This window comes from Chrysoperla carnea, chromosome 5 (genome assembly GCF_905475395.1).
Source record: "Chrysoperla carnea chromosome 5, inChrCarn1.1, whole genome shotgun sequence".
In the NCBI taxonomy this organism is placed as follows: Eukaryota; Metazoa; Arthropoda; class Insecta; order Neuroptera; family Chrysopidae; genus Chrysoperla; species Chrysoperla carnea.
Window position 1 is genome coordinate 70,593,248 of NC_058341.1, and position 21,424 is coordinate 70,614,671.

The 21,424-nt window shown below is 29.8% G+C and overlaps 1 protein-coding gene across 3 annotated transcripts in view; it reads right to left on the bottom strand.

The window, feature by feature from the left end:
* Nucleotides 1-21,424, bottom strand: part of LOC123301454 (glyoxylate reductase/hydroxypyruvate reductase-like) — a 77,300-nt gene that overhangs the window by 32,904 nt on the left and 22,972 nt on the right. For all 3 annotated transcript variants that reach the window (XM_044884193.1, XM_044884192.1, XM_044884194.1), the window contains exons 2-5: nucleotides 19,078-19,166; nucleotides 17,346-17,479; nucleotides 17,089-17,278; nucleotides 10,393-10,850 (exon numbers count right to left, since the gene is read on the bottom strand). In XM_044884193.1, the coding sequence (XP_044740128.1) occupies nucleotides 10,393-10,850; nucleotides 17,089-17,278; nucleotides 17,346-17,479; nucleotides 19,078-19,154 (859 nt within the window). In that variant the 5' untranslated portion in view covers nucleotides 19,155-19,166. The remainder of the gene's footprint in view (nucleotides 1-10,392; nucleotides 10,851-17,088; nucleotides 17,279-17,345; nucleotides 17,480-19,077; nucleotides 19,167-21,424) is intronic.

The following is a 21,424-nucleotide window of genomic DNA, read 5'->3' on the forward strand; positions in this document are numbered from 1 at the left end:
GGAGATGAATTGACATAATACAGCTTTACCTTTTCGGTACTCAAAATTAAGACTATTCAAAATGCAGAATTTGAATTTTTATGTAGGTGTTACCTAATACACAGGGCTAAAATATTGCATACGTTGTTATCTGTTTGGAGAATTTATATATCAGGACAACAAAATTTAAATTATAATCTTTATAGAGAACCTACTTTCCGTATAAATTCGACAGAAATAGAATGTTACATAAGAATTTTACAAACGATTTTAGCCGAATTTAGTAAGTTTGCTTTTCCATAAAGCATAACATTCAAATAGAAATTTGTCGCTAGCACTAGCTAACCAGAAGAATACCATCAAATTTTAACTACTTTCTAGCCCTATAATAATAAATTTAATTAATAACAAACTTTGCTACAACCCGTCAAAACCGTTGCTGAAAAAGTACATTCGAAATCTTTCTTTACTCTTACAAATTAATATATCATTTTTGTTGATTTAATTTTTCTTTCCCTTGTAGATTTATTTGGGCGAAAATGTGTCAGTAGCGGAAGGGGTGTTTGCTTCTTGGCTAAATCTAGCCAAGCCAGCACAATTTGTCAAAAAAATTACTAGAATTGTGTTTGGTGAAGAGGTGCTAAGAAGCAGCACCCTTTCTGGAAGGACGAGCAATCGCTCAAAAAAAAATATTCAACCGATGCGGTTGGATGATAAGAAATTAGCAATAATTACAGGTATTTTTACTCGTTTTTGATAACAATGAATTAATTTGTTTGTAGTTATTATTTATATATATATATATATATATATATATTTTTTTTTTTTTCTTTTTAGATGCCTTTAAATTTTATTTAAACAAAAGATTTGAAGTAACGGAAGATGAAATATCAGAAGCATTAAAACATATTCCTAAATGGATAAGCAAACTTATTGCCGATATCAAGGATCCAAGTATGTATTGTTCATATAATATTTTATCAGTTCAATTTCAGACAATTCAAATCTTAGAATAGCGTAGTACCTACATAAGGTCGCACTCATCGTCGGAAAATTTCGGATTGAATTTATTTTATTTTTTTGCATAATTCCGTTCTAAAAACATTTGATATTTTCTTCTAATAATTTTTAAACCAAAAAAGTATTTCTAGATTTTCTGATTATTTTTCATTAAAAAGGTCTCTAGTGAATTTTTTTGTAAAATTCACCAATTTCGAGATTTCAAAACAAGGACGCCTTTCGAACAGACATATGACAAACAATTGCACTCCAATTTTTTTTTGCCGTCGGTGATTCTCTATAATAAGTAATAAATTTTGCGACAAAACTAATAACCCACCGCAAGTGTGATGAAATGTTGTTTCAACCTGTGCCAAATAATATTAACTGATATGTTATTTGCAAAATAAAATGAAACAAATTTTTTTTTCCCACAGAAAAACAAAGGAAACAATAAGGAAAGGAAATAAATCAATACTGGCTGTACGGTGTGGTGCCCAATTAGTAGAGTGAAATTACGCCTTGTGTATGGATTAAAAGTTCGAGCAGTGAAACTTTGGGGTTTTTCTTTTCAAATCAAAATAAGTATTTTTTGAAATTTTTTACTTTCCCGGAGTGGTGCAACATGTTTAAAAAACAAAATGGCGTCAAAAATGAAATTTTATCATTTTTATTTTATATTCGCAAAATGAGACATCGGTGCATATTTAAATTTGGTAGGTTTGTAGTCAATGTTAAGAACGACTCCTCATATTTTTTTGGTGGGGTTTCGTCCCTTCCCCTCACAGTTATATCAACATCATTTTGGGGTCGCTTATCTCGCAATAGATTATCAAAAACAATTGTAATATTTTAGTGGGTGTACTTATTTGGGCTAAAAGTTCGAGATCAGCGACCCCAAAAACCCCTTTATACGTCATAAAAATTTTGAATTTGCAAAAAAATATGAAAGCGGGGGGGGAAGGGGTGGATGTTGTAAAAAAAGCTATATTAATAGAAACATCTAAAATTTTGGGTTACTTTAGCATTTAAAACTATTTTGACCTCTTTTTCAAATTTTTTAAGATACATTTATTTCATACACCACTTCCCACTTACAGCGCGAGGGTTAAAACTTAAAAATTTTGCTTTAAACCATATAGACCTCTTTTAAAAGTAGTTTTCTCATGCCAAAGCAAAAAACATCCCCCAAAGCTAGTCCATACACCCCTCAAACAATTATTTCCAGAAAGTGTTAAATTTTCCGTTTTTCGCAAAAATATGGATCAAGGAGTCATTTTACGGGTAAGCCACTTATTATAAAATCGAAAGATAATAAAAAATGCTACAATTTAAAAAAAAATTTAACCTCGTAAGACAAAATGGCATAAAATGGCAGTCATTTTAAACAATTCCCTAAATTGGAAATTTTGGCCGAACTATTTAACGAATTTCTCTAATATTTTAACCGAAAGTTGTAAGTAATAAAACCTACTATTGATATTAGTTTCATTAAAATCAATCGAATATTTTTCAAGTTATAGTCAAATGAACTGTTTTACCATGTGTATGTATACATATATATATAACTGGGAGGGGAAGGGACGAAACCCCACCAAAAAAATATGAGGAGTAGTTCTTAACATTGACTACAAACCTACCAAATTTGGATATGCACCGATGTCTCCTTTTGCGAATATAAAATAAAAATGATAAAATTTCTGAAAAAAATTTCATTTGTGACGCCATTTTGTTTTTTAAACATGTTGCACCACTCCGGGAAAGTAAAAAATTTCAAAAAATACTTATTTTGATGTGAAAAGAAAAACCCCAAAGTTTCACTGCTCGAACTTTTAATCCATATAACTACATAAATGTGGAGGTAAAGAAGGGCCATCTTAATGTATCTTAATGTCACAAAAAATGCTCTTTTTACATATAATATTATATGTAATCTGATGCATTTTTTGTCCAATTGAGTATACCAAAAAGTGTACACAGAAAAGCATTAAATAAGGATGGCGTAGCTGTAGCAAAAGTGTAAGTTTTCAAAAAAATGCTCAAAGTAATAAGAGTTGGATAGAGATCTAAACAAATTATTAGAGAAGGATAGAGAAGTTTATATCGAATACTCTTTTACTATTCTAACTATTATATTTAATACTATTTTGTAGACAGTTTTTCAATGTGGTATGCATGTCTCTTACAAGCTGGCGCGAATGCATAAGTTATAATTCTACCAAAAGTCAGTTAACGCGGTCAAGAAGTTTTCATTTCAAGAAGCAGCAATGAAGCTGGTGCCTGAATTATGAAGAAATTTTTTAAAATTACATTATGTATATTATTTATTTAAATATTTATTTATTTGTTTTATTGTTTTTTATAAATTATGTATATATTATTATATCCTTAAATTTTTTTGAATTATAAAAATGTTTATAATTATATGAATTATACTTTATTTTAACCAAATTTCTATTTAGTTTGAAGTATCACGAATTACTAAAAATTTTAGTGGAAGGTAATACATATATGTTGTTTCATTTAATTAAAACGGCATACTAATTTGTGAACTGTAACACTCTTATTTAAATATCATTGACATTACATTACATAGACTGAGTGTCAAACGATTTTAAGCGTGCCAAAATCTGAGGTAATTGCTTCAGATTGGTCAAATCCATTGTAGATTCGTAAGAAAAAATACGTGAAAAGTATTTTTTTTAAGTTAATTTGCGAAAAAGTTCATTAAAATCACGATGTTTTATGTAAAACATTTCTTTACCGATATATTCTCTGACATTTTGTGATATGAAAATTTGATATTCACTGTATGTTTTTTTGATAAATGTCCCTATATTCTTTTGATAATTGTATTTTTGTTTAAAGTCCTTAGCTGACCTCAGCATATCACCTCAGATGTTGGCACGCTTCTCACTGTACGGAAAAATAGGCGATGCTTAGTCTATGTATAACTATAAAGTCAATGCTTAATATGGAACTAGGAATCAGAAGAGTTGAATATCTCAGTATAAAGAAAGCGATCAACTATCGTAATAAGACTGAATGAGGGAACGTTAGGTGTATTGAATGAATGATTTTTTGAATGTATGAGTTTAGTTGGTTCATTTACGAACTCGACCTCACTTTTTACGCCCTGAGTACAATGTAAAAATTTCAGCTTGATATCATTTTTCGTTTTTGAGTTATCGTGGCGACAGGCAGACTGACAGACAGATGGACATCCGGAAATGGATTAATTAGATGATTTTGTGAACACCTAAAGGTACCAAAATTTTGTTTGTAGAATCAATATTTATAAGCGTTACAAACTTGAGACTAAACTTAATATACCTTGCATATTTGATATATATACATGGTATAACAAGAAGTGAATAATATTAAGTAATTGTATGTTAAATATTATTTTATTAAATAAAGAACTAAGCAAGTTGCTACAGAAGGATAGAGTAGTTCACATCAAACACTAAGTAGGTAATAAGAGTAAGATAGAGATCTAAACAAGTTGTTATAGAAGGATAGAGAAGTTCAAATCAAATACCTTTCGGTACACAAGCTACTGTCGATGTACACTTTTTTTTTGACTCTTAACTAAAGCGATTAATCTCACTTCTACCGTCCATAATTCAGCCTATAATCTGATCATGTTAAACTATTTGTAAACCATATCGTTAGCCATTTATTTTTATATGAAGTAAGAGTTCTTACCATAGAGGTAATATATAAAATAGAGGCGTAAAAGGATAGGATACGCAATAAGATAATTATTGACTTCTAAAAAAGAAACCTAAAAAGGGACCTTCTTTCCATTTTGTACACGTACATAAAAAAATCTAAAAATCTCCTAAACTCAATTTACTGCGTATGATTTTCATTGAAATCCTATACAACTAATTAGAAAAATGATTTTTTAATGTTTTTGTTCTTCCAAACAAGAAAGTTTCAAAATATTAATTAATATACCTAACCTAAAATATACCAAAGCGCAAATAAATCGACACATAATTGACAACACATGTTTTTATATACTGGTTAGAGACGAAGACAGCTATACGCGTACTTTTTTTTTGGTCTCTATGTTATTATTTCAATGATTCTTACGGATGATCTTATGTATAAAAAGAAAGATTGTATAATGTATATGCGTATACATGATCCCAGCCGGTCAGTAACGCATAACAATAATACACCATTACACAGCGCGCATTTCTTCTTTGTGTTATACGTAAGAACGTCCATAAAACTTTTCTTACTTGATATATTTTATATGGCTAACGAGACGCTTACAATCGGTATATATTGTTTTTGTAGTTAGTAAAAGATAGATAATATATGACGATTTAAAATTTATAGAAAGAGCTAAATTTACAATTTAAAAAATTGATTATATGATTTTTGGGAATATACTGTCGATGTACCCTAATTTTGCAGATTTTTTTTCTTTTCGGATTAATCAGATTTGTAATTTAATGTGTGACTACAAAATTAAAAGATAACAGACTTGCTTGGTAGAAATAATACTATTTAGTTCATTTATTGAAGAAACATTAAACATCTGAATGTAAAAATCGTCAAACGAAATGAGTTTCAATTCGAAAATATGACCAAAATTAAAACCCTATTTTCTATTAATCGAATAATTTTCTATTTTATAAAAACTGTACATATATTATCACTAACATAGTTTTTCTGTGTTGCAATTAAAAATGCCTAAAATTAACCATGGTCTAAAATTATCAAAATTAAAAAATTGTGCCATCTGAACGTGACATCAGAGTACTAGAAATTTGCAATCTCAGATGGTAATGCAGAAAGTTATAAAATATTACACCAAACATGTAATTGGTGTTGCATAAACAAATTTTAAAATGAACTAAATTACTCAATATGTATAAACTGGGCCAATGTGAATTCAATCCCCTAAATTGTAATTTTAAAAACCAAAAAAAATTTTATGTGAATTTTCGAGTTCATTTCGCTTTGAATTTCTATTCCCTTTGAACTCGAAATCAAAGCGAAATGAACTCGAAAATTTTAATTCGAATTGAATTCAACTTTTTTATCAGGGGAAAATGAGAAAATGTTGACTTTATTTCAGTTTTTGCCGATTTTGACTAGGAAGGACTGGTTTTTCATCAAAAACTTTAAAGAAGGGTAAATTTGCAACAAATTGAGATCATCAAGCCGGTTTTTATAGGACCGATAGTTTCCAAGATACAGCTTTTCAAAGTTTGTCTATTTTTCAAGTTATAGAATTTTCTTAAAATTTCATCTTGTAAATCGTTAGAGATAGAAAAAAAGTTTAAATGTAAAAAATACTCCTTATAAAAAAATAAACAATTTTTGTTTGAAATATTTTAAATATTTTTCGTAAACATCACTGTTTACTCGTGAAGCCGCCATTAGGACAAAATTTTGATGTCGATTTCCTCCAAAACTATAAAAGATAGGAAGTTGAATATTCAACTAAAGACCTGATAAAACATTCTGGAAAAACGAAAAAAATTTCTAGAAAATTCTTTCAAAACTTTCCAAAACCGAAGTGATGTTTAAAATAAAATGTTACAAACATGTTATTTCTAACGGTTTACAAGATGAAATTTTGCGTAAAATCGTGTAACTTGAAAAAATAGACATACTTTGAAAAGCTGTATCCCCAAAACCTTCAATTTAACCTTCTTTAAAAATCAATAAAGAAAAACCAGCCCTTTCGGGTTTTTTCGGGAGGTTTTTTTTCTTTTTCGCCTTGATCCGATCGTCTGCTGTGGTCGAAATTTGGATTTAACAATACTTCTACATTGAAAACAAAATATCAAAAAGGATAAAGGCCATTTTTGTTGAAGAATCACGCAAAAAAGCTAGATTTTTGTTAACAATTTCTGTCTAAACTATTCGGTTTACAAAAAAAAGGTTTCAAATGAAAAATATTTTCGTTTTTATAAAGAACAACTTTCTAGTTTAAAGTGTTCATCTAATGTTAGTCATTTATGAATCAGAGTGAGATTTTAATTGAGACCGAAAACTTAGATTGAGTTCAATATCCGCATAAGATGCCTACCTTTGAGACTAACATTTTTCGTTTGGGTGCTTTTAAAAAAGCACCCTGTACCAATTTTAATAATTAAAAATATTTTTTTGAAATCATTAATAAAGGCTCATTTATTAATATTTATAAAAGAAAATTCGAAGCGCAGTAGCTGAGTTAGCAAAGTAAATTCCCTCAGAAATTGAAAAAAATTTTGTTTTCTTAAAATCGAATATTGCAAAAACTAAGCGCTTAGAGAAAAAAATTTCACGAGTACTTTTTTACTTAAAACTGATAATAAAATCCCTTGTTTATCTGTCGATTTTTCTCATTAACGAACTTAACCTTTCAAATACCAAAACCCTTCTTAATACCAAATTTTATTCATATCGGACTTAAATTGCGAACGCTAGAGAGTTTACAAACACATAAACGTATAGATACATATATACAGGGTGTCTAGCTAAGTTGGCTACATATGGAAAGCTTTTTTTATTATAAGGTTTAAGAAAAAAATTAATTCTTTATAAAAAGCTCTGCTTTCAAAAATATTAACATTCAGCTATTCACTTTTGACTTCGAATATACAGGGTGTTCATAAATAGAGAAAGTTTGATAGGAATGTCAAAAATGGTTGTTTAGAAATGTAGATAATTTTGAACAGATAGTAAGGGAAACGGTTCAAGACTCCCAAGATATGTAGGAAGGAATTTAAAAATTTTGTAAGAGAACAATTACATGTATGGAACGTTGATGCAAAAACGAACTGAAAATAACCCTTTTTAGTTACGCGAACAATAATAATTGTTACGTAATGTATGGAAAATATGTGTTCTGTATTAATTATTTTGTTATAAATGTTTAGAAATTAGCAAATACAGTAGAATCTCGATAAGTTAAAGTCCAAGGGAAACACAAAATATTTTAAGTTATAGAGGTTTTAAGTTATCAAGTGTCTATGTTAGGTAAAGGTTAATATAGAGGTATGTACATGTTTCTATGTACGCTAGTTAATATAGAGGTATGTACATGTTTCTATCAGTGGCGGATTTAGAGATTTGCCGCCCGTAGGCTATTCAATTTTTGCCGCCTCTAAATTTTGATATCTTAGTTCACAATCATATCAATTATCTATCAATAAAATTGCAACTTTATGATTTGTGCTCCATTATCCTCAGTACATCAACTTTTCCCGTATGGTTAGTATCATCGAGAACTATGGTACCGTGTTAGATCCTTGATTATTTTTACAGCAAAGAATTATCAAAAAACAATATTTTATGCAAAAAATATCTCAAACATGTACCAATTTTAAAGTAAGTTAAGGTATGTGTTAAAACTATACAATACTTATGTAATAGGAATAAAGCTTACACAAAAAATCTAGATTTGGCGAACGTTGATAAATATTTATTATTACACTTACAGTTACAAAACAACACAATAAATATATCCTTTCTTAATTATTTGTTAGTATTATAATTCAAGTCAAATTATAAAAGCATTACAATACTATTTTGCGACACTTTGAATTCGCAAAATCATTTATTATATCGTCGTACGAAATCTTGTTTATTAGCTCTGACTCTATGCACAAGAGAGCTAAAGCGTTTAGCTTTTCTTGACTTAAAGTCGATCGGAGGTAGTTCTTTACTCTCTTCAAGCAAGAGAAGCTTCTTTCACCTGAACAATTTGTCGCTGGTGTACAAAGAGCCATACGAAGTACTCTATCCAAGTTTGGATAAATGCTTCCTAGATTCTGATCTCGCAGGAATAAAGACAGACTTTTTAATAATCCAGACTATAATATGGAATCGCTATTGCGATATTCTAAAAATTCATGATCATTACATTATAATCAAAAGCGTTTAGCAATTGTTTATGCAGAGATTTTGAGATATTTATTATTTAGCACTGTATATAGGACTATATTTCGGTTTTTGTTGAATATTTTAATTCCTCTATAATTTTTGAAATTCGTATTTTGTGTGTGTATTATAATTTTTTCTAAATTTTGTCAATCGAAATAAAAAATTTATGAACTAAATTTGCCGCCCCTTAAAATTTGCCGCTCTAGGCTCCAGCCTACTCAGCCTGCTGGTAAATCCGCCACTGGTTTCTATGTAGTTACTGAGGGCCTATACAGAGATTATTTATTTAAGTTATAGAGGTTGCGTCTTTTAAGTTATAGAGGTTTTGGGCTCTGATGGGAAGGGAACATAGTATTTTTTGAAGTAACAGAGGTTTTTATGTTACCGAGGTTTAAGTTATCGAGATTCTACTGTAAATATTTTAAGTATGATGACTGATTAACTTGGATAACAGATAATGTGTTTTATAAGTAGGATTTGCAAAATTTAATTTAAAGTGATCAAAGCATTCTTTTCATTAACAATTCATTCTTAAACAGTTATCTTCAGTTCGTTTTTGCCTCAACGTATCCATCTTCGAATTCCATACATGTAATTGTTTTTATACAAAATTTTTTAAATACACTTTTATATATATCGGGAGTGATTTCTTGAACCATTTCCCTTGTTATCTGTTCAAAATGGTCTACATTTCTAAATGATCATTAAAATTCCTATTGAATTTTCCCAATTTGTGGACACCCTATACACATTCTATGTCAACAGTGAATAACTGAATGTTAATATTTTTGAAAGCACAGCTTTTTATAAAGAATAAATTTTTTTCGTAAACCTTATACAGTGCAACCTCGATATAACGAATCTGAAGGGAACCAGTAAATATTCGTTATATCAAGTAATTCGTTAAACTGAGGTTTGTTATATTGAGGTTAAGTTGGTCTAAAATTCGTTATAAAGAGGTAAAAAGTGTCGGAACCTCTCGCGACATGAATTACATACTATGGAGTATACTAACTGTCATATATTGGTGGGACTTTATACGTTATATAAAGGTTTTGAATTGACGAATTTCGTTATTTAGAGGTATTTAAATTTTTTATGTAGTTGAAAATTCGTTATAAAGAGGCTGTTCGCAAAAAATATTCGTAATGTAGAGGTATATTTTATATTGACTCTTATGGACAATTCAAGGGGATTGCGAAAAATTTGTTAAATCGAGGAATTCGTTATATTGAGGTTCGTTATATTAAGGTTGCACTGTAATAAAAAAGTTTTCTATATGTAGTCAGTTTAGCTAGACACGCTATCGCTGCTACTGCCCTACGGATTTTCTTTTTTAATATTAATAAATGAGCTTTTGATTCATGATTTCATAAACATCAGTTTTACAAAAATCATATTTTTTTTTTTTAATCATTAAAATTGGAACTGTACTTGAGGATTGAGGACTAAGGCTTATTATTGTCTATTTGTCTATATTTATTCATTTAGCTAATAGAAATCACTTCAAAGTCTTACCACAATTTGGTAACTTTAGTAATGGATGATCAACAGGTAACGGTTCTGGAGTCATAACATCAAGACCAGCAGCAAATATTGTATTTGTTTTCAATGCTTCGACTAAATCGTCATGATTTACAAGGCCTCCACGGCCAACATTCACGAACACAGCATTTTTTTTCATCTGTGCGAATGTCGTTTTATTGAACATTAATGCAGTTTCTTTTGTTAATGGAACAGCTACAATAATAAAATCGCTTTCTTTTAACAATTCGTTTAATGATGGAACAAATATAGCGCCAATTTCATCACCGGCTGGTTTGGGTTTGTGACCATTGTAAATAATGCGTCCTACATCAAATGCTTTTAATCGACGTGCGACATTCATACCAATTCCACCCAAACCAACAATGCCAACAGTCGAACCTACTAAATCGGTACCCAATAACCAGTTGAAATTTGTTTTCCATTCGCCACTGAAAAAATAATTATGTTTCTATGTTAATTTTTAAACGTAATTCTTTAAAAAATTTTTTAAAAATGGGACCAAATGCATCATTTAGTAGTGTAGTACACGCATAAGCACGGGTTCTGTGCTAATAAACCTAGATATTTGTACTACTAGACAGAATTACGACCAATAAAAATTAGATATTGGAGCAGTACAAGTAGAAATTTTCTATTAACAGAATCGGGAGTGTTGAACTCAAACCACCAATATAATTTTAATTGGAAAAATATTAGTCTACAGTACAGAGAAGGGTATGGTTTTGTGACTAAAACTCTTACAAAACTTCGTGAATGGCTTCATTTCAGTGTAACCTAAGATAATATCATAGAATATTATACATAGATAACATGAGAGATATGCTAGCCTGCAAGTGGATTTCATATGATGAATAAGAGAGAAGACTGTCAGTGAGTTCCCCTGTGTTCCTGTCATAGTCATATGTCATAATCATATGATGCATAGATATTTTGTGTCTGCTATTATATTTGTTTTGTACAAAGAGGTCATATACAGTTTTGTATTATTTTTTCTGAAAAATAAAAAATTGTTGCAGATTTGCATATTCTCCAATATGTGGCCGCAGTTTTATACTAAGTACACATGATCAGGTTATATATGATGATCAGGTTATATACTATAGTACACAATTTGTTTTTTCATAAATATTGTAATTATATATGATGATCAGGTTATACCATGTGTGTTTGTACCATCTAGGCATATACATATCTGTAGTATGACAGAATACATCCGTTTAGTAATGCATCTAAGCGAGAGGTATTATATACATGTATTGAACATTAGTTGGAAGACGCTTGGAGAGTGGGAGTTTTCAAATCAATTACTAATATTTGTATGCAACAAAACTCCCACTCTCTGCATGCATACAACAGAAGATCTGTCGTATCGTATCTGTAGTCTTACAACATATGTGTATAATACCTCTCGCTTAGATGCATTACTAAACGGATGTATTTAGTCATACTACAGATATGTATATGCCTAGATGGTACAAACACATAGTACAAGATCCGAATTAAGGTCGACCTTCACCCATCTGTTTACCGAATGAAAGTTATTTTTTATGAAATGTAAAATATTTACAAATATCCTTGTTGTGGGTTGCCCTAAAAAATATGGTCCAGACAACTTTTAATAAAAATATCAAAACTTGGAAAGCTTGTAAACTTTATTTTTTGACTGATATTTTGTGGACAATCATATAGCACCGTATTTGCAATAAAATTATCTTTATTTATATATGTGAGGCAATGAATTAACAGATGAACGTAATTACTATTCACAACTTGTATAAATGCGAAAATAGTGAACGAAAAGAGGCAGACAGCATAGTTGATGCATATTCTTTATGGCTTTTACTTTCAAGTAGATCAATATTCGTTAGATATGTAAGTCAGTGAAAAATTTCAAAAAATTTTACTCTTGATATTTTCACTAAAAGTAGTCTTGACCACATTTTTTTAGGCAACCCATTGCAGGGATATTTGTTAACATTTTATATTTCATAAAAAATAACTTTCATTCGGTAAACAGATGGGTGAAGGTTGATCATAATTGGGATCTTAGACTAACACATGGTATACTATAGTACACAATTTGTTTTTTCATAAATATTGTAATTGAAATATTGGTAAATGAAAGTGCACTTAAATTTAAATTATAATTAAACTTAATAAAACCTTTAGTTGATTTTATTAAAAATTAAACTGTTGATATTGTGTTTACTTTTTGAATAACTTTTAATGTATTAAATAATATTCCATAAATCGTTTTTGAACTACCTATTTATTTAATAGAAATAAGATAAACGATATCTAGTCAATGACATATAGATTAGACTAGGAGACAGCCTGCGATTGAAGCCATTGATTTTAAATAGAAAATTTGTAGGTTCGCTAGCTGTACTATATATACATAAATTTAAATCGTTGTTTTTCACACCTTTGTATCTTGCATCTCAAGAACTAGTGGAGCGATAATATTGTGTTTCACAATATAGGTACAGTGTGTTACTAGGCACAGTGTGTTACTAGCAAATCCAGCGTCATGTCTTTTTTTATTTTCCGAGCAAAAACGCCCCAAAAATTAACTACGACTCAAATTAAAATCACTTACTTATATGATAAAATGTTGAAAAAGATGCTTCTATAGTGTCACTTTTGCGCGGCACAGGTAAGTACAGATGTGTATAAATGTCACGCCCCTTACTCTCTGACCATTGCACCAGCAAATATTTACGGGTTTGCTGGATACTAACTCTGCATAAGTCTTCGAAGAGAATTTCATAAATGCCGTACAGAAATAAATCACGTAGTGCTACGGAAATTGACGGAAATTTTTTTTAACCTCCCGTCAGGAATTTGCCGATTTTATTTCTGTACGCAATTTATTTAATTCGCTTCGAATACTTATGCAGAGTTAGTATCCAGCAACGTCGTACATATATGCTGGTGCAGAGTTGACACATCAGGGAGTGTGACATTCATATTCTCATCTGTACATCGCAAAACTGACGCCATGGTGCTTAGACTTAGTTTTACATATAGAAGCACCTTTTACAATATGATTACTGTTGGGTCATTCTCAAAGATACTTAAAGATACTTTCGAAAATTTCAAAATTAAAAAATTAATTAAAATTTTTCGAAGAATTAATTTCCAGAAAGCTGGAAATTGTTTTGTTACTAAACTTACTAAATGCATTGAAAGCCAAATATCTGCGAAGTTATTGCTCTTTTTTCAGTTTTTTACTCTAGAATTTATTTTGTTTTTCGAGAATGTTTTTTACAAGACCCCTAGTTGAAGCCACATATAAACTTTCAACTCTCTATCTTTTTTAGTTTCGGAGAAAATGGACGCCAAAGTTTTGTCTTGCGCTTACATGGTTAAACAGTGATGTTTAAGAAAAGTTTCTAGCAAAAGTTTATTATTTTTTTTATAAGGAATAACTTTTATATCTAAACTTTTGTTCTATATCTATAACAGTTTTACAAGATGTATCCTTTTTATACCATGTATATATGTAACATATATCAAGGTATACTAAGTTTAGTCCCACGTTTGTAAAGCTTAAAAATATTGATGCTACCAAAAAAATTTTGATATAGGTGTTCATAAAATCACATAATTAGTCCATTTCCGGTTGTATATCTGTCCGTCTGTGTACACGATAATTCAAAAACGAAAAAATATATCAAGGTGAAATTTTCATAGCGCGCTCAGGACGTTAAAATTAAGGCCGAGTTTGTAAATGAACAACAGGTCAATTGGGTATTGGATCTAGTAAATCGTTATGAGATAGAACAAAAGTTTAAATGTAAAAAACGTTCCTTATAAAAATAAACAACTTTTGTTTGAAACATTTTTTCGTAAACATCACTGTTTACCCTTGAGGGCGCAAATTACGGGCAAATTGTATTATATGGGAATATCAGTTATGTATTTGTGACATGTATGTATGTATAATGTAACAGTGGTATCAACACTATATATACATGGTATTTCAACAATTAACTCAGTAAATTGTTTGTTTCCACTTGTTTTTATTTGATGTATAGTTTTTTTGTAATTTGTAAAAAACTGCGAATCTTCAAATTTCGCATTTATTTCATTCCCAAAAGTTATGCACACCTCCTAGGATCGGGCAAACTCGGATTTATAGACCAAATGAAGGTATTAAAACGGCATTAAAATTAATTCCTTGAAAAGCTTTTTATGGATTCTGTTTGATTAGCCTATTGATCTGTTATGCATTTATGTTTTTGCTAGGATTTTGAAACATTGAAACTATTTTCTTAAAAAATACTCGACGACTTTGACGATTGTGTGTTTTTATTTCTTTATTAACAGAAAAACACTTTTAATAACTATAAAGATTAGATTAATTTTATTTAAAATTTTTTTTTAAACATTTATTACTAATACAGTAAAAAACTACAGCAGGTGCTGACTGGTTTTGAGTATGCAAAATGATAACGTTTTATAATTTTACTTATGGGTCATTTAGAGGAGTCATCCAAATAAGAAAAACTCATGATGCCAGTTACAAAAAAGAGCTAGGGTTGCAACACTTTCAAAGAGAGGGGGTGCTCCGAACTAAAATTTCATAAAGATTTTTGCCATAATTGGGCCTTTTTCAAGGCATTGCATACCCCCAAAAAACATAAAAACCTTGGTCTCCCCAAGTCAAATATGACTTGAATACGGGTCTTATGGAGAGCCTCTGTAGTATTCGTACTAGAAGACAAAAAATAAATTTTTTTCTTTGAGAGCCGCTCAGTTTATACTTAAAGAAATGTTCAATGAAAATATTTACACTCAGTTTAGTACAATAAAATTATTATCATTGTAATAAGGAAAAAAGTGTTGCAACTTTGAGGTGTAACAAAAGGTGTATTAAGTATTGATATTAAAAAATTCTTATACCATGTATACAGGGTGTTCTGTTATTGACTGCAGATCGTCGGCCTACAGAATAAGCTCATAAAGACAAAGGAAAAAGTCATTTACCAATTTTGGATTTGAGCCCTAGTTTGGGCGCTACAGGTATGGCAAAAATTGATAAATTTGTTCATTCACTGACTATGATTCGATAACCAACAGCCAATGTTAAATTAAAACCACACCTTTTATGTCTTAATTTGTTTTTTTTCTAAGAATCTAATGTTTTCTTGGAAAAATATAATAAAAATAAAAAAAGTAGGATTCGACCAAACCAATCAAATACATTTTTAAAATGTTTTTTTAAAATAATAAAATCCAATTGAAATCAGTTCATATCCCTTCTTTAGTTTAATATTATTAAATGATAGATACTAATATCTACTGATTATCATTGGCTGCTGGTTATCGAATCACAGTCAGTGAATGAACAAATTTATCAATTTTTGCCATACCTGTAGCGCCCAAACTAGGGCTTAAATCCAAAATTGGTAAATGACTTTTTCCTTTGTCTTAATGAGCTTATTCTGTAGGCCGACGATCTGCAGTCAATAACAGAACACCCTGTATATGAAATATATCATATATAGTATATAAAGTTTAGTCCCAAGTTTGTTACGCTTAAATGGTATCGCTTATTGACACTACGAATAAAACTTTGGTATAGGTGTTGATATAATCACGACCATTATAAACTATAAACGACCATTAACATTCCTGGACATCCTGTATACTATTCGATGTTAAAAGTGAACAGCTGAATGTTAGTATTTTGAAAGCAGAGCTTTTTAAAAACAATAAATTTTTTACATAATACTCATAATAAAAAAGTTTGCCATACTTATGTTGCCAACTTAGCTAGGCTAGAGATATATTTAATAGATAACTTAGATATATTTAATATAAATATGAATTATTTAGTACTTTAAGGACATTTTTATATTAAATATATACTCATTCGCACAAGAGACATGTCTACATCATGTATATATGTATACATTACGTAAAAAATTTATTATATACATGATGCAGATATTTGCCTTGGAGGGGCACTGTATCAAAATTAGTTGGGGGGTCTCAATGAAGGTTTTAAAATAAGTTATTTTACAATAGGATCATAATTAGATATACATCTATAAGTATCGATGGTATTTTCTTGCAACCAATTATTATAAGATAGGGATGCATAAATATGCTAGTGTGAGTTTACATGGTCAAATATATATTGCGTAAAATTAGCCCGGGGGCCTCCGTAGCCTGATACGGCGGTAGCTCGCCCCCTGCTTTAAAGCTAATTAATAAATAAGAAAAACTGAATAGTTTCCTGGTAAATTTTTATTTTCCTTAGTAGAAGTATTCAATATGATAAAAGTAAAACCTATGTTTTAAATTTTACTGATTAATCCTGAAAAACTTAGAAAAAATCTTACTCCTACTTTATTTAGCTAACTAAATTTTTATAAAATCTCTGATTAATTTTAAAAAGTCTTCTAGAAGTTCCAGAACAGATTTATTTCCACAAGAGTTTGTTTTAGGTCAGGTCAAGAGGTAATTGCTCATATGGGGTGCGTACTTTTTTAAATATTCACAAATCTTCCTGTGACCTCATACGGGATGCCTCTAACTTTCCCTTATATTCACTTATAGGTGAATCAGCAAAAATTGTATTTTTTGAAAGGTGAAAAGCCAAAATGATTGTACTATTACTTAAAACACCTTAAAATTATTTAAAAAAAAACTTACTTGACAATTGCTCGTCTGCCTTCTTCAATTCGACGTGCAGCTCCTAAAGTTAACAAAACAGCCGATTCAGCCACAGCGGCATTTAAAACACCTGGTGTATTTGAAATTAAAACACCTCGGCTCTTAATTTCTGAAATATTTAAATGATCAACACCAGCGGAAACTGATGCAAAAATTTTCAAATTTGGTCCTGTAAATAAAATGAATTTTTAAAGTGATTTGAACACAAAAAAATGAAGAATATCAATTAGGTATACCTGCAGCGTCCAAAATTTCCTTGTTCGGAACACCATGGCCACTCCACATTATAGCATCAACACCATTTGCTTCCTGAATCATTTTTGCTAAATCATCCATTGAATTATCTTTAGCGCCTCGAATTAATTCACATCTTAATAAAACAAAAATTACAAATTACATATGGAAATAATAACTACCTTAAGGCAGTATTTTTGTCTAGAAATTTGAAGAAATCGATTTTTTTATATATTTGCATATTTGGAAGGTTAGATCCTAAGGAATGTCCTTAAATGGGTTTTTCAAAATTCGAATTATTTTCGAAGATACAGCGGATTTTCTGGTCGCGTTTGAATTGATCGCTCTGTATTGCGAGCTACTGCTGCTTCAAAAGAAGGCAAAAAAGCTCGGGTAGAAGAAATAACTTGGCAAGACATTGCATATGAAGCAGAAGAAGGCCCAGTGTATCGCCAGTGTGGGATCGCCGATTAATCCAAAGTGAGTAATATTATTATCCAAGTTACTCTGCCTTAATTGTCTCTCATCAAACTTAAAACGCTTTTTTCTTGAAACTATATTTTTGGAGGAGGTTGACATGATATCTCAAGTTCTACTTCTTTGAAATTTGATAGAAATCTTCTTTATAAATCTCTCTATCGGCTGAGCCTCGGATTTAAAAAAATTGCAATTTTAAGTACCCTGATGGAAAAAATATTTGAAGAAAGAATAAATCTTAATAAGTCTTAGAAACTGTGAAAAAGTCTTAAGGAACTCTGAATAACTCCGAATTTCTCAACGTTTTTGAACTAGTCTAATTCAGAGTTAGTCAAACTAGTCCAAAAACGTTGAGAAATTCAGAGTTCATAAGACTTCTTCAGAGTTTCTAAGATTATTAAGACTTATTCTTTTTTCAATCATTTTTTCCACCAGGATATTTTAAATAAATTCGAAAAAGTCGAAAAAGGGGTAAAATTGAATTTTTTTTTACAATAGGAAATATTCATGTATTTTTTTACATTTCTAATTCATGGCTTACACCGTTATAACATAGTAAAAAATATAAATACTGTTTAAAAATGCTGTAATTAAGTGTAAAAAATATTTAAAATAGAGAATAATTTTGAGATGTTTAAACGCAGTCCTTTTGACGCTCTCTATTGATGACGTATTAATATGTGACCTGTCAGTTGGTGACAGTTCAATGTAATGTTTACTTCAAGTGTAATACCCACGTATGTAGTAATTATAGTATATATCCATGGTAATACCATACAAAATATAAGTAATTAATACCATACAGTATGACAACAAGTCAGACAAGCCAATACTATGACGTCACGTCCGTTTTAGAAATTTGAATTTGTCTCTCTGAATTTGTACTTTTATTAATTAATTTTAAGTAATTAAAAAGATATTAATTACTAAAATAACGGTTTAGTTCAAATGTCCAGCCAATAAAGTTACGGGAAAAAATAATTAAACCAAATGTAAATTTCATGAACATTCCCTACTATTAAAAAGTAAAAACTTTTGATTTTTCTCGATCTCGAACTCAAAATTATGTTTAATTCTAAAATAATTTATAAAAATTTTATCCATTTTCGTTTCTTCGTCGTTGTGTTGGAGAACAAACCCTTAAAAATTGATAAATTAATTACATGGTTTCTGATCAACCTTAATGCCCCAGTTCCTTCCTATTTAGAGTATAAAAAGCATGAAAAGAAAATTTAATGATAATAAAAAAATTGTTACCGTGATTTTAATATTTCTAGTCCTTCTTCAGGTAGATCGGGATCTTTGATAAATACTTTAGGTCTTGATGTCGACATGGTTTCTGTTGTCTAATTAAAAAAATTAAATTTGTTAGCATTTAAATGTCTATAAGAGTATTTTTTGAATATAAAAAGGTGTTAATTCCTTATCTTAACAACACTATTAGATATTAAGTGATGCATTAAATTATAAAACTGTGTGTTAAAAGTCGCATCAATTAATGTTTTTACTCGGAAGTCCTCAATAGCAGCTCCGATTTTGATGATGAAGTTTCTTTTGAAAAATGTTTCTTTTTTATATTATTTAAAATCAAAAAGCTTTCAGGGGAAAATGGGGGAGGAATAATCTGAGGGATGAAATGTCCCGACTGATATATCAACGCCCGCCCTAAATCGCTAATGATAGAAGTTCGAAGTTCGAGAGGATATTGATTTTATAATGTAGGCTTAGTATTTTAAAATTCTTCCACCTGTAAAACGCTACATTATCAGCAAATAATATCAGGGCTATATTTTATGTTTATTTTTTTGCATCAGGTTTCCGCAACAAGAGTTAAAATCCATTTTTATTGTTAAAAATAAAATTAAAAAATTTTTTTTGCGTAAAAAAAATCACACAAAAGTGATTTTTTTATATAAGTTGCACATATATTGTTTAAACAATATAAATAACTAGCCGTTGTCCACGTTGTTGCTTTCAATTCCCTTATCTTCACTTAACTCCTTTGTGTTCACTATTTAATAGAGTTTTGGCACAGAATACTTAATTTAAAAAAAAAAAAAAATACAGCCAATGAGTAGTAGCATTCTATAGATGTAAGAATTTTTAAAATCGGTAAAGTAGTGAAGTCAAAAATGACAGTTTGTATATATTTTCATCCCCGATTTGTAGGGCATGAATTTCAAAAGATCCTTTCTTAAATGAAACCTATAGTATATATAAGCAATATACTCTCGAAATTTCAAACTTCCATCATAAGCGATTTAGGTTGGGTGTCGATATGTCAGTCGGGACATAGCATTTTCTCCCCTCAGATAATTTCCTCCTCTGAAAGGTTTATGATTTTAAATAACATTAAAAGAAACATTTATTGAAAGCATCATCAAAATCGGAGCTGCTATTGAGGACTTTTTAACGGACACATTACCCTGTTTACTATTAATTATCAAAATATTCATATTTTGGAATATGATGGCTGTGTCTACTATGGCAATATACCTACACATTTTAAAAGTATCCAATATTAATAACTCTTGACCTGCTATGATTATTGTTTTAGTGAAAATACGTCGATTTAATTATCGACGGGAAAGTGCGGTTTCAATTTTTCACCCCCAAATGAAATGAATAAGAATGGAAAAAAATTTCTGCCGAAAAAAACGTTACATACTTCTGGCAGCAAGTTTCACAGAAGTTGTTGAAATTTCTGATGTTCTTATATTGGAAGCCATTTAACCAAGGTTTGCATTGTGAGCAAATACTTGAATAATTTCTTATTCGAGAACGAATCATTTTAATTCCTATTTATATTTTGATTATTTAATAATAATTCAAGTTTTATAGAATTAAATGTCAGGTGTATCGCTCCATGGGATCCTAAGATTGTCTATTTTATATATTTATTGATGCGACTATAACCTACTCTCGATTTATTTAAAAAAAATTTATAATTGTTACAAGGTCAAGATTAATAGAAATTTGTTTGCAAAAAATAGCATCGACTTCAAAAAAATTGTACAAAAAAATAAAATAAATACTTATTATTATCATTACCAATTATTACGTTTTGAAGTCGTCGGCATTGAAAAAATTTCTAGGTTATATTTGTTTTATAGTTATTATATATTTTTTTAAAAGTCGGTTCTATTTTTATGAAAACCCTTTTTATACTATGCATATATGTAATATGCAAGGTATATTAAGTTTAGTCCCAAGTTTGTAACGCTTAAAAATATTGATGCTACGCACAAAATTTTGGTTTGTGTATTCAAAGAATCAGCTTATTAGGCTATTTCCGGTTGTCTGTCCGTCTGTCTGTCAACACGATAACTCAAAAACGAAAAAAGATATCAAGCTGAAATATTACAGCGTACTCAGGACGTAAAAAGTGAGGTCGAGTTCGTAAATGAGCAACATAGGTCAATTGGGTCTTGGGTCCGTAGTACCCATTTTCTAAACCGTTAGAGATAGAAAAAAGTTTAATTGTAAAAAATATTCCTTTTAAAAAAATATTCAACTTTTGTATGGAACATTTTTTCGTAAATATCACTGTTTACCCGTGAGGGCGCAAATTAGGCGTATGGTAATATCAGTTATGTATGTGTGA